The sequence below is a fragment of the Carica papaya genome, chromosome 6 (assembly GCF_054855325.1).
Source record: "Carica papaya isolate Zhongbai chromosome 6, ASM5485532v1, whole genome shotgun sequence".
Taxonomy (NCBI): domain Eukaryota; kingdom Viridiplantae; phylum Streptophyta; class Magnoliopsida; order Brassicales; family Caricaceae; genus Carica; species Carica papaya.
The window spans coordinates 37,274,316-37,288,341 of NC_142314.1; the positions used below are offsets into that span (position 1 = coordinate 37,274,316).

Consider the following 14,026-nt stretch of genomic DNA (forward strand, 5'->3'; position numbering starts at 1 on the left):
TATCATTATCTGGAACGGTGCGTTTTGCCATCAGCAATTGAAACGACGACGTTTTCAAGGCAGCTCAAAGGCTGCAGCTGAGTTACCCCGTAAAAGCATCATCATCCTTCGTCGGGTTCTTATGATTCCTGAGACACTTCCGCCATTTTCAGTGAAAAGCTAAGCAATGCTACTCTCTCTTGTGCACGCGACTTTTACACCCCTCCAATCCACAGCTCACTCCACATATTTCCTCCCAAAATCTCTCTTCCCTTCCTTCGAACATGAACCCACAACCACCCTCCGTCGATTGTTCTCTCTGACCGAGAAAAAATCACCCGATGAGCCCAACTCCAAGAAGCTCAATGTCTCCACTTCTGCCGTCAATGCTTCCTTGCTTGAGGCTCCTGTCTTGTGGGTCGGTAGGACTTGCGTCTTTTATGCGCTCTTGAAGGCTGGCTTAGCTGGATCTCCGGCTAACCCATTAGTCTCTGGTATTTTCACTTCGATTTTGTCTTGTTAAGATTTTCTAATCTGTTTCAAATTCTGATTTTTGAGACAAGGTTTTGGTTTATATTTGGAATGTTGATTGTTTGTTTAGATTTGGGAAGTGGTGCTATTGGAAGTGAGGATGGTGATTTGGGCTTCTCTAAGTGGCTTGAGAACATACGAGGAAAACCAGGTTTGTAAGGCTTTGTTTCTTTTGTAGATTTTAAGAATCACATTTAAAAAAAAAAAAAAAAAATTCTGATGGATTATTGAGTATAATTTCTACTTGTAATTAGTGGTGGATACATGAAGTGAATGAAGTTTAGTGGAATCCTCTGGAATTTATCATGACTTTTTGTGCGTTGTTTGGCTTTTCTCGACTCTTTGCAATCAACTTATTCAACTTCCATTATTAATTTTGATTGGCTTAATCAGGCTTATGGCAGTCAATGTTCTTTTTTATATGGGGTACTTTTGGGAACTGCCATGTTTGTTTTTTGAATAAGCAAAAACATGATTACTAAGTATTTACAATGCCGGAGGTTGATGCCTGTTTATTGTTTATCCTACTCAAGGAGGAGATAAAGCAATAAGGGTGTTTCTTTTTTATATAGATAGTTTAAAGTTTTAGGGTAAAGTATTCATCATTTTTCACCTTTTTTTTTCTATAAGAAAAATTTAAGCAATAGTCAGTTTACAAGGCTAAGCACGAAGGATGTTTTCCCTCGTTTGACTGCTTAGAGCAAAATCGAATTCAAGATTCACTTTATGATGTGCCGAAACAACTTATATCTTTGCAATTGTTTAAGGATGTTTTTGCCTGGAACATAAATTTTCCTCATCGGGAAAGAATAGCGAGTGTTTTCATTAAACCTTGAAGCATGTTCTCTCTTCACTTTGTTTGGAAAATTTTATATCTTGGAATTGCATGATATCCGAGTCTCCATGATTAGGACAACTCGGAGTTATATATGGATGATTTTCACTTAAGTTTTTTACTTGGAATGTAAATTTTCCTCGTCGGTAAAGAATTGTTGGTGTTCTCATTAAGCCTTCCAGCATGTTTTCTCTTTGCTTTGTTTGGAAAATTTACATCTTGGAATCGCATAATATCCCCATTTCCATAATTAGGACAAATTGGAGACATATATGGATGACTTTCACTTAAGTTTGATATTTAATAATGAGTTTGACTCAATATTAATCTGTCAATATACAGTTAAATTTTTGTGTAATAGGATGGTTTAAATTTTTTTTTTTTCTTTTGGAAAGAAACTTATTGATGGTTTAGTTATTAGAGAGAATCTTGATGCTTTAAGAGTTTGGCTTATTTCAAGTGATCAATCCTTCTATACTATAATAACTATGGCTCTTTTCAACTATGCCAAACACTCGACTTGATGCTAGCTTGGGATTTATGTCCAATACTTATGATGCAGATTAGAAACTTGAAGGTCTAGAACAAAGGTTTGATGATTTTGGTGATTTGAATAAAATGATAAGACTCATAGGCAAGAAATTGAAATATAATGGTTAGTTCTTGAATGCCTAAAAAAACTAAAACTGAAGATCTTGGTATAAAAAATAGCTTTTTTCCCTTCTCTTTTTGAGAGGTACTTGTTAATCATTTTTGTAGTAGTAGTTAGTATCAAACTTTTTCGTTTTCACTCTCACTACCGAAATGTAACCGTTCTCTTTTTGTGCTAAAGGTTGTATTTTGTTATTTATGACGGTGGTTTAGCTTCCTTATAGGCTTATATTAACTTCATCTTTCTATATCATGAATAAAAAAACCTATACCAAAACTTTGGACTTTTAGCTCTGAAATTGTTTAGTTTGTTAGAAACTTGATCCGTACTCGTATTGGACACCTGCACTCAATTGGAGCAATGGAAATCACAATTAGATTTTTGCCACCTTAGCAACATTAACGATGTAATATTTTAAGCGACAAATAACGGCTCAATTATTCGGTAAGATGAAGATCTTGGCATTTTAAGAGTTGCACTAATTTTCTGGGATCGGTCCCTCAACTGGGAATCAGACTTTTCCCACGGTCATAGCGGAGAATTGGGAATTCAATTACTGGAGACTGGAACTGATCTTTTCCTTCAAAATTTGTCATGGAATATTGGTGACACCAAATAGAAGTAATAACCTCCATCCAGGTTTGAATTCAGTTATCAATTAAAATTCATAGCCTTCCTAATTTCTTCAAGCATCAACTCTTGCACCATTACTTCAAGAGTTACCATAGCGTGTGGAATTGATGTTCATGTTACACAAGGATTCTTTAAGAAATATATATATTATGTACATATAATCATTTTCAGTAGGTTGTCAAGTTGATCAATCTTAATATATTAGTTGCTGATCTAGAAATTGTGGATCATAAGAAAAGTAACCATAATGAACTATCTTTTGCCTGCGGATCAGTGGGGTAGGTTGAGAAATTATTAGGCAAAAGGAAGTAATTAATGATCAACTTATTGGTTGGCATGCCCTAGTCGAGATGCATATGAAATTTACTGTGTGCTTGCGAAGCATGAACTTTTGTTAGTTAGAGCATCTTTTTTTTTGGCATATGAAAAAAGTGGTTGTAAGAGAACTTTTCTTCTGTACTATCAGATAAAGATGCCGCTGAGAAAAGGAAGCTAGTGAGCAAATGGCATCCGACAACAAAAGGGACACTCAAGAGAAACTACAGGGTACCTTCCAAGGCTGAAGGACGTCGCCTTCTCAAAGCTATTGCTTCCCTGCTTTCTGATGATGATCACTTCACAGATGCCACTTCCCACAAGGTAATACAACCCTATAGTTTCTTTTTTTTTTTTTTGAAGAATTCTCCATAATATATGTGATCCATGCGTAGTATTATGAAAAGTGGATACAAATTTTTGATTGCTACTTAATATCGGTAGTAGGTTTGAAAAAGTATCTAACAATATCAAATTTAAATATTTGTCCTCCGGTGAGGTAAGGAATCATGACATATATGTTTGGACAAATTCTATTTTGAGAGCGTTGAAAAAATACTATCTCGTTGAAAGGTTCTATCCATCTGTCTTTTTTCAAACAGGCACAAGAATTAGTTTGTCAACCTCTTGAACAATGAATGCTATAAGAATCGGTATTAAACATCCATTCTGTAATTGTACACGCTCCCATGGCAATAATATACTTAGGTTCGGGTATTTATTCATACGATCTCACTAAAGAATGAGCCATTTCCATTGTTATTGTGCCGGTTGTTAAAATTGGGTATACATTTTGTTGATATGTTTCTTAAGACAGAGACTCCATTTTTCCTTTTTTTCGGATAGTAAATATTTTTCAGAACATGAAATGTAAATATTGACAAATGACAAGATAATTGGTAATGGATAACACTGTTGCACTTATTTTTGCCATGAAAAACTGTTACGTGCTCTAGGAGCATAAATGAGTTAGAAGATCCGATAAACATGACTCTTACACTTTAACTTTTAATTTAATTTTCTTACAAATATTTAAAACGAATTAATCACATTTATGAGATCATTGAACTGATTTTTGCATCCGAATCACATGATAGTTAATCTTTTGTCGCTTTCAAGATTTTCCTTGCATTCTGTTCAGCTGATTTTTTGAGTCTCTTTTACAAAGTTAAGCAACATTATTCCTTTCCTATTCTCTAGGGTTGTCAAATTAGGAGGGAGAGTGCTCATGGCGAAAGTGTATGCTGCAACAATGTGAGGGCTCTTTTCGATGAACTTCCCACTCCACATTTAGTAGTCGAAATCACACCTTTTCCTTCTGGGCCTCTTACAGACAAGGATTACCTCAAGGCTGAGAAACTAGAGAGGGTACTTAGGTCTGGTCCTTCTGTTTGAATTCTCTTAAGATCCTGTATTGCTCGTTCTATTCAGTCATCCTGTACATATTGCACTCATGGATTCGGTAATATATCTGCCATTATTGTTATGTTTCAACAAGTTTTCTTAACTTGGCTATTCCCTTCTTCTCTGAGATTTTGCTACCATAGTTCTTGTTTCTCGTAGCGGATTCAAGTATGTTTCTAATAATGGGTTTGGTAAAGCATTGAAGATTAACATTAAGGTCGCACTTGGTTTATTTTGATTAAATAATTGATCAATTTCTACGTTTAGTTTTTATCTTTGCTAGTTTTGAATACATAATTACAACAAAAATTTGCTCTGTTGAGTTATAATCAGTCACATGTTATATTCGTAGGATCAGAAATTCGTATCCTACACGAAGTAATGAAATGAATTTCCAATCTCTAGAAATTTAAGGTGGGATGAACAGCTCAAATACAGGAAAATTTTGTTGTAGTTATGCATATAACTAGCACTAACAAAATTAGGATTATGAATTGGTACAAAATTTAATGAAAATCGAACCAAATGAACAGTAATAAATACGGGTTAACAATTTGCATGATATTTGTGTGAAATATTCTATCGCAGCCAGTGATATAGTATTTGGCCACGACTTATACTGTGTTTCATGTTAGATTTGTAAAGATTAGAAATTATTTTCTCGAGATAAGAAAAGTACGATATCAAGTTATATATTTAAAAAATATGCGATTTCTGAATTTTATATAAAGATTTAAGTCACTTATTAATAATATTTTATTGAACTCTTGAAAACTAATAATTTGAGTTTAAGAAGTACTCAAATCTATGATATTTATAAAGGTACTAGGGTAAGAATTGATTGAATGATTCTACGTTGAAATTATGAAAATGTAAAATTGACAAAAGTTTAAAGATTTAAGTAACGGAAATCGTAATATCAAAAATTTGTATTATTTCAGAAGAAAAAGATATAAATTTTTTTACTAGCTATCATAAATTACGATCTCAAACTAGTTTACGGTTAGGGTAACTCTATATAGATACCAATCAATATCTTAAATTATAAATTCGTAACTTAGAAATATATTTCATCAATATCTAACCATTTGTATAAGAAAATATATCTCTTTTATATATATATACTACGATCGTTACAATAACTCTCATGTACATTTGATCCTAGTCAAAAAGTCGAGACTAAGTACATAACAATTCTCATTTAGATAGACGAAAGAAGCTTATATGAAATAAACTTGAACATTAAAGGGGAAAAAAAAAGAATTCACACAATTCAAAATATTACTCTTTAATAGTAGAGTATTATATTATAACGGATAAATTAAAGCATAAGTTGCATGAAAATTTTAAAATTGAATTCAAAACGTACTTGAATTGAATATATATATTCACTAAATTATTATTTTTTTATAAAAGAAATATAAGAATTATTTGCTTGTTTATTTTATATGATCGAATTGGGAAAAAGAAAAAAAATAATTTTGTTGGTAACTTAGTTAAATTTTACCACTCCATTTTTTTTGTTTGTAAATTGTTTTACATGATTCTTAATTTTTGTACTCCCATGGAAGATTTTGGTGATGTGATGGATATGATAATTGATTTATAAATATTTTTTGTACATGGTGTAAATGAAATCATTGGACAAACATATATATATATATGTATATATGTGTGACTAATACATTCAAGCATGTGAAATTTGGATTTGAAAAGAGATCACTTCTCATTCATGTTCTTGACCATATATTACATATTCATATATCATATATATATATATAACGAAACGATAATGTAAAGCAGATACTCTGGTAGATCTTCTAGCTTGAACTCATGATTCATCTATAATATATCTCTCTGTGATCTTTTCCATGTGTCTCATTCATGCCGATGAAGAGCCTGGACCAGGCTCCTTGTCCTTGGACGAGTCAGGGTCTTTCCTGTTACGCTTGGCAGTCTCTGTAAATCCAATCACTCATTATCTCAATCCATTTATCAAACAAATATACATATACATATATGTATCTATATATCTACTTATGTATTTACTGAACAAGTTAAAACTTAAGCAGAACTTACCCTCATCCAGCTTCAGGGCGGCTTCAATGGCCATTTTCATTCGCAGTTCCAACATGGCAAAGAACTTCATAAACACACACACACACACACATATATGTTAGTTAGTGATGCGGGAATACTTTAATTGCTAGAACTTATTAATTAATCAGATACCCGCGGGAGGCTCAGGACGGGGTAAGACTCTCCATTCTCATTGCTTGTCATCCCTTCTTTCTTCTCCTTTGGATCCTGAAAAAGTGGAAAACAAGGACAGAATTAATGGGTTTTTCTTATATATATATATATTTGCACACACATGTATGATATACAACCAAAGCAAGAGAGGTCAGAGAGAGAGAGGGAGAGAGATCTTCACCTTGTTGCCATTTGGTTGCTGTGGTGGTTTGTCAGCCATTGTTGTCAAGCACTGTTTGGATACCTAGAAGAGACTGTTGGGTTTCTTGGAGAGTCTAGGGCTGTACACTTATATATAGATGTATGGTATATGTATATATGGAAAATTTAAAACTATGAGCGCCCAAGAGAAGCAAAAACATACAACTATAACTAGAAAGGAGCAAATCTGGTTTTGAAGCTTTTATGGAAGGAAAAAATTATACAGCTAGCATTGACTCATGAGATAAACGTTACGTAACATTTTGAGATTAACATTATGTAATGTCTCTGTTTGGTATAATATCTGTTATAATGGTAAAATTTAAGACTATTTTGAATATAGAAAAACTAAATATGCTATAATATTTTTATAAGACAAAGTATCTACTTCAGAAATTGTATGTATCTCAAAGAAGATATTGTACTATTTTAAAGATGCATTTCTCTCGTAAAATAAAGTTCATTATATTTTAAGATAGATACACCAACTTTTCAATTGTCAAAATGCATTCACTATCCTCTTCCCAAGCAAAAAAAAAAAAAAAAAAAACTATTCTTGAGAAGATTTTCACTTTCCAAATTCGGCTCACTATGAAGTGTCTTAAGTCCTGTTCTCCTCTTCAAATTATATGTTTTTAATAAGATTTGACAATAAGTTCTCCGTGCTTCTTTAGCTTCGACATGTTCTGATAACTAGAATCATTGAATTGAACATTGGATAAGAGCTGTGGCATGATCTTATCGACAAATGACAAGAGTATATCGACAAATAACAAGATTATTGGAATAGAATAATACTGACTTATTTTTTTTATGAAAAATAGAATAATATCATCCAACTTATAAATGTTATGACCCAGAATTATAGACAAAAAATGTATAACCATCTATCCTGGATTTTTGACATCTCCACATCACTCCCCACAAAAGTCATAACATCCATCTCCTTCTACACCATTTAAAAGATAGTCAAATGAATAATATTAAGATAATTTTTCTTTTTACAAATTCTTTTCCATGCCTAAAGCTCTTTTTTCACTGTGCCTCCACCCTCGTCCCCCCCCCCCCCCCCCCATTGACCCAATAGAGTCCTCGAAGACCATACACCATATTTCAAATATTACACGCCATCAGATACCAAAAAAGATTATGATTACAAGATTCAATAGCTCTCTTGCATAGGTAGCACCAATTCACCATAGTTCTTCCATTCTCATCAACTTATTAATTATCAAATTGTATTCTCTATTCGCTTTATTAGTGAGAAAAAAATATTTTTGAGGGAACCTTCGCCTTCCAAATTTGAGTTATCGTGGAGTGCCTCAAGCCCTCCTCTCTGTTTCCAATTAGATGCTTGTAATAAGACTTGACAATAGGTTCTCCATGCTTCTTTAGCTTCCACATGATATGATCACTAGAATCATTTAATTGAACAGTAGACAAAAGCTGTAGTGTGACCTTATACTCATCAACCTCCCAATAATTGAATAATTGAGATTCCTTATTATATTCATAATCAATTCTCCATTACCATTCCCCCCTGTATATGTATCCTCCACCACCATGTTTTTAGAGTGAACAATGGCAAAGACCCTCTAGGTTCTTATGAAGATCTAAAATGAACTAATCACATTTATGAGACTATTCGACTTATTTTTGCATGTGAATCACATGATAGTGAATCTCTTTCTACTTTCAAGATTTTTCTTGCATTTTGCTCAACTGATTTTTTGAATCTTTTTATAAAGTAAAACAACATTATTGCTTTTGTATTCTCTAAGATTGTCAATTTGGGAGGAAGAGTGCTCACGGTGAAAGTGTATACTACACCAATGGCGAGACTCTTTTCGATGAATTTCTTACTTCACATTCGTAAATCACACTTTTCTCCTTCCGAGCCTCTTATAGACAAGGATTACCTCAAGGTTGAGAAACTAGAGAGGGTACTGAAGTATGGTTCTTCTGTTTGAATTCCCTTAAGATCTCGTATGGCTCGTTTTATTCAGTCATCCTGCACATATTGTACTCATGGATTAGGTAGTATATCTGTTATTGTTGTTATGCTTCAACAAATATTCTTAACTTGGCTATTTTCTTTTTTTTTTTCTTATAGTAATGGGTTTGGTAAAGCATTGAAGAATAACATTAAGATCAAACTTGGTTCATTTTGATTTAATTAATGGTCAATTTCTACTTCTAATTTTTATCTTAGTTTTGAGTATATAATTACGACGAAAATTTGTTCTATTGAGTTATAATGAGTCATACTTCATAGTTATAGGGTCATGAATTCATTTCTGATACAAAGTATGAAATGAATTTCCAATCTCTAACTCATATACAAGAAAGTTATGTTGTAGCTATGTATAAAAATTAGATTTATGAATTAATGAAAAATAAACTAGATGAACTTAATAAATTCGGGTTAACAATTCACGTAATATTTGTTTGAAATATTCTATCATGACTATTGAGATAGCACTTTGCGATGATTTATATTGTCCTACATGTTAAATTTGTTAAAATAATTTTAGAAATTACTTTTATAGAGTTGATGACATATGATTAAAAAAAGTACAATATTAAATTATATATTTGAAAAATACGTGATTATTAAATTCTATATAAATATTTAAGTCACTCGTTAATAATATTTTATTAAACTTTTGAAAGTTAGTAATTTGAGTTTAAGAAGTATCTAGATCTATGATATTAAAAGGTGCTTGATTAAGTATTGATTTGGTGATTTTATGTTGGCACAACGGGAATATAAAATTAAAAAAAAAAATTAGAAATTCAAATAGTAAAAATTGTAATATTAAAAACTTATATTATTTTAATAGAAAAAGATTTAGTAATTATCATAAACCACAATCTCAAACTAGTTTAGGGTTCGGGTAGTCCTATATAGTTACCAACCAAAATCTAAAATTACAAATTCGTAATTTAAAAATATATCCCATTAACATTCAACTGTTTGTAGAAAAAAATATATATGTATATACTATGATTGTTATAATAACTCTCATGTATGTTTGATCTCGGTGAAAAACTTGAGAAAAGTACATAATAACTCTTTTGTAAGACGACGAACGAAATTTATATAGAACAAGCTTAAATATTAAAGAAAAAAAGGAGTTTACAGGATTCAAAATGTTACTCCTTAATATTAGGTATTATATTATAGTAGGTGAATTAATGCATACGATGCATGAAAAATTTAGTACTTAATTTAACACGTACTCGAACTAAGTGTATATATATTTACTAAATTATTATTTATTTTTTTTTTAAAAAAAGAGAGATAAGAATTATCATCGTGTTTATTTTTTATGAACATTATATGATGGAACATAAAAGAACAAAGAAAGGTAGAAAAAATGAGTAATAATTTTGCTTTGTAATTCTAGAGTAGGTTAAATTTTTACCTCTTCATTTTTCTTGTTTATAAATCATTGTATATGATTCTAAATTCTTGTCTAAGTACAGACATATATATATATATATATATATATATATATTATACCATATTACGATTCTTACAATTTTTACTTCAAGTTTTTCTGTAATGGGTCAACTTTTGTAATTCTATGAAAAATTTTGGTAACCATGATTAATTTATAAGTATTTTTTGTAGATAAAAATTTGCATCTCATCGGTGTTTATAGTTAATGATTATTTACATATATATATATATATATATATTTCAAAAATGATGTTAAATAAAATCATTGCAGACAAACATATGTATATATATATATATATATAGCTGATAGATTCAAATGATTAGAAAAGAGATCACTTATCATTCATGTTGTTCACCATTATTACAGATTCATATAGCGCATATATATACATATAACAAAAAGATGATGTAAGTAAGAAACTCTGGTAAATTTTCTAGCTCCACTCTATGATTCATCCATAAATATTGCTGTATGTGATCTCTTCAATATCGGTGTATGTGATCTCCTCATGCCGATGAAGAGCCTGGACCAGGCTCCTTGTCCTTGGACGAGTCAGGGTCTTTCCTGTTACGCTTAGCAGTCTCTGTAAATCCAATCACTCATTATCTCAATCCATTTATCAAACAAATATACGTATACATATATGTATCTATATATCTACTTATGTATTTACTCAACAAATTAAGACTTAAGCACAACTTACCTTCGTTGAGTTTATCAACGGCGTCACAAGCCATTTTCATGCGAAGTTCCAGCAAGGCAAAGAACTTCATAGACACATGAATACACATACACACACATATATATACATGAGAGTTAGTGATATGAGAATACTTTAATGGGTAAAACTTATTAATTAATCAGATACCTGTGGGAGGGTCAGGGCGGGGTAAGATTCTCCATTCTCATTGCTTGTTCCCCCTTCTTTCTGCTCTTTTGTGTCCTGAACAAGTGGAAAACAAGAACAAGATCAATGGGTTTTTCTTATATTGCTTAAAGACTATATATATATATACACACACACACAACCAAAGCAAGAGAGATCATATAGAGAGAAATTGAGAGATCTTCACCTTGTTGCCACTTGGTTCCTGTGGTGGTTTGTCAGCCATTGTTGTCAAGCACTGTTTGAATACCTAGAAGGGAGATTGTTGGGTTTCTTGGAGAGATTAGGGCCTTACAATTATATATAGAGATTTGGTATATGTATATATGGAAAATTGAAAACTATGAGTGCCCATAAGGGAAGCAAAATCATACTATCAGAAAGAATGAAATTGGTTTTTGAAGCTTTTATGGAAAGAAAACATTATACAGCTAGCGCTGAATCACGAAATAAACGTTATGAAAAGTTTTGAGATTAACATTATGTAATATCTAGTTTTGGTATAATATCTGCAATAATGATAAAATTTAAGACCGTTATGAATATTTAAAAATTAGATATGATTCAATGTTCTTTTAAGATAATGTATTTATTTCAATAAAATGTACTTATTTCAGAGAAGATATTGTACCATTTTAAAGATGTATTCCTTACATGAAATGAAATCCACTGTATTTGAAGTAGATACATTATTTTTTAAAATTATTCCTTTTTCGGGACAAATATCATTAATTTTATAACATATTATAAATTTTTTAAACATATTATGATTTTTCTTAAAAAAGATATAGTATTCAACCATCTTTTTTGTATGATAATTTAGTATTGATCGTAATTTTAGAAAAAAAAAATGTATATGTTTATACTAATAAAAAAATTAAGAGTCGATATAAAAGAATTATATCATAATTTTAAAGTAATATTTAATATCTAAATTATCTAAAATCTCGATCGACTTTTGATAAGAATTCGTCATAATCCATCTCTATATATAACTAATGAAGTTATACCAAATATAATTTTATATATTACTTTATCGATTATACAATAAGAATATATTTTTTAGGTTTAAGAAGTCTAACGTTCTATACGTACGTATGTATAATCATTTCTCGACTTCTAAATTACATCATGATATTTGAGTGTCTTGAAGTTTTAGATTTTGAGAGAGAAAAAGTGATATACATTGTAATTTTTAGTTGAATCAATGTCTAAGTTGTATTAATTAACTTATTGGTTGAATAAATGATATTATTAGTCGAATAACGTAAGAGCTTGTCTTCAATAATTCGCTCTTTTCTTTGTATGAGCTAGGTTTTCGAAATCTAAGTGTAATAGATTTTCGAAATCTAAGTGTAAAAGGTTTTATTACGTCGAGCATGCACGTCTTATTTTATTACGTCGAGCAAAAATATAGGTGCAGAATTTTACTATATCGAGTATGCATGGTTTGTTGTTTTATTACGACGAGAGAAAATATAGGTGCAAAGTTTTATTTTATGGAATATATTTTATAAATGATATAAAAAAAATATATGAGATAAAATATACTGAAAATAAAGATAGATTTTTCATTAATGTTCATAAACGACTACAGAAATATCTTATTGATAATCACCATATATATGTAAACATATATATGAGATTGAACAGGAAAAGCAAAAAAGACACTAGATTATATATATATATATATATAATCATAAACTCGAGCAATCTTTAAGATCTATTTGGCTGATCAGACCACGGTAGGTGGCCCTTGATCCGGCTTCCCATCTCCATTATCCTTGTCCTTACCATTGTATTCATCCTTTATTTGCTCATCTGTGTGCAATGAAAGTTGAGAGTAATAATAATTAGTTATCCAAACAAACCCAAAATAACTACATACATACATACATACATACATACATATTATATATATATATATATATATATAGACTTACAGTAGCTCCTCATAAGTTGCTTAACAATTCTCAGCTTAAATTCCAGGATGGCAGCAAGCTTTTTTTTTTTTGTTTTTTTCATAATCAACAACATAAATATTAGTCAAAGAGTTAGATATAACGAGTAGAAGACGAAACAGAAATGGATCTATATATATATATATATGTATATGTATCCAATATTTTATTAGTTTATATTTTACATACCAGGTCGAGACTCATGAGGGTATTTTCAATTTCCCTCCGTCTCGATGCAGAAATGGGTTGCTGTTGGATCCTGCCAGTACTCTTAAATGCAAAAAATGAAATACAGTGAGATGATTACTCTAACGTGTGTGTATATACATATACATATACATATACATATATATATAAGAGGTGGAGATAGAGAGAGAGAGAGAAAGAGAGTGAGATTTTGTACCTTGTGATTAGTGTTTCTCTCTTTTGGGGGTTGCCTCTTCACCATTGTTTGATATGCAGGTTGGTATATGGTGGATCTTGTTTTGATGGTTTAGGGGGGTGTATGTATATGCGTATATATAGGCGTATATGTATATGTGTACACGTGTAGAGCGTGCCTGGTATACATCTATCATATCTGGCAAGTAATTTAATGGGTTGACAGAAAAAGATTATAGTTGTATTTTACAAAACAAGGTTTGAGGATTGTATTAAAAAATAATTAATTCTGTGTATAGATTTAGAACTACTTTAATGATATACCCACATATAGATACATTCAATAATTCAAAAAATATGGTCTATATTTTTTGGAAATTTATTTTATATGGAATTAAATTTTTTTTTAAAGTAAATATTATATATTTTCTGAAATAAATTTTAAAAATAATAAAATTACCCATATTTATTTGTGGTTCTAAGAAGAAGATTATAAAAATTTCATTGTTAATTTTAATTTTTTAAAAA

At 30.7% G+C, this 14,026-nt stretch overlaps 1 protein-coding gene and 2 long non-coding RNA genes across 3 annotated transcripts; 1 reads left to right on the forward strand and 2 right to left on the reverse strand.

The window, feature by feature from the left end:
• Positions 1–95: 95 nt before the first annotated feature.
• On the forward strand, positions 96–4,460 carry LOC110809582 (6,7-dimethyl-8-ribityllumazine synthase). Its single transcript, XM_022035457.2, has 4 exons — positions 96–473; positions 581–661; positions 3,097–3,269; positions 4,146–4,460. Exons 1-4 carry the CDS (start codon positions 167–169, stop codon positions 4,338–4,340), a joined length of 756 nt encoding a protein of 251 aa, XP_021891149.2. The 5' UTR covers positions 96–166; the 3' UTR covers positions 4,341–4,460.
• A 1,754-nt stretch (positions 4,461–6,214) lies between these two features.
• On the reverse strand, positions 6,215–7,003 carry LOC148253630 (uncharacterized). Its single transcript, XR_015812814.1, has 4 exons — positions 6,784–7,003; positions 6,582–6,656; positions 6,429–6,492; positions 6,215–6,308 (listed from the first exon to the last, which is right to left on the reverse strand). It is a non-coding gene; the product is annotated as an uncharacterized LOC148253630 (long non-coding RNA).
• A 5,701-nt stretch (positions 7,004–12,704) lies between these two features.
• Positions 12,705–13,636, reverse strand: LOC148253631 (uncharacterized). The gene is made up of 4 exons (XR_015812809.1): positions 13,521–13,636; positions 13,307–13,387; positions 13,100–13,157; positions 12,705–12,977 (listed from the first exon to the last, which is right to left on the reverse strand). It is a non-coding gene; the product is annotated as an uncharacterized LOC148253631 (long non-coding RNA).
• Positions 13,637–14,026: the final 390 nt, after the last annotated feature.

What these genes read in the sequence shown, in the direction of transcription:
- LOC110809582 (XM_022035457.2), top strand. Translation starts at nt 167, where the DNA reads ATGCTACTCTCTCTTGTGCACGCGACTTTTACACCCCTCCAATCCACA. An exon ending in GGCTAACCCATTAGTCTCTG is followed by an intron (nt 474 to 580) that starts GTATTTTCACTT and finishes TTGTTTGTTTAG; the next exon opens with ATTTGGGAAGTGGTGCTATT. An exon ending in CAGATGCCACTTCCCACAAG is followed by an intron (nt 3,270 to 4,145) that starts GTAATACAACCC and finishes CCTATTCTCTAG; the next exon opens with GGTTGTCAAATTAGGAGGGA.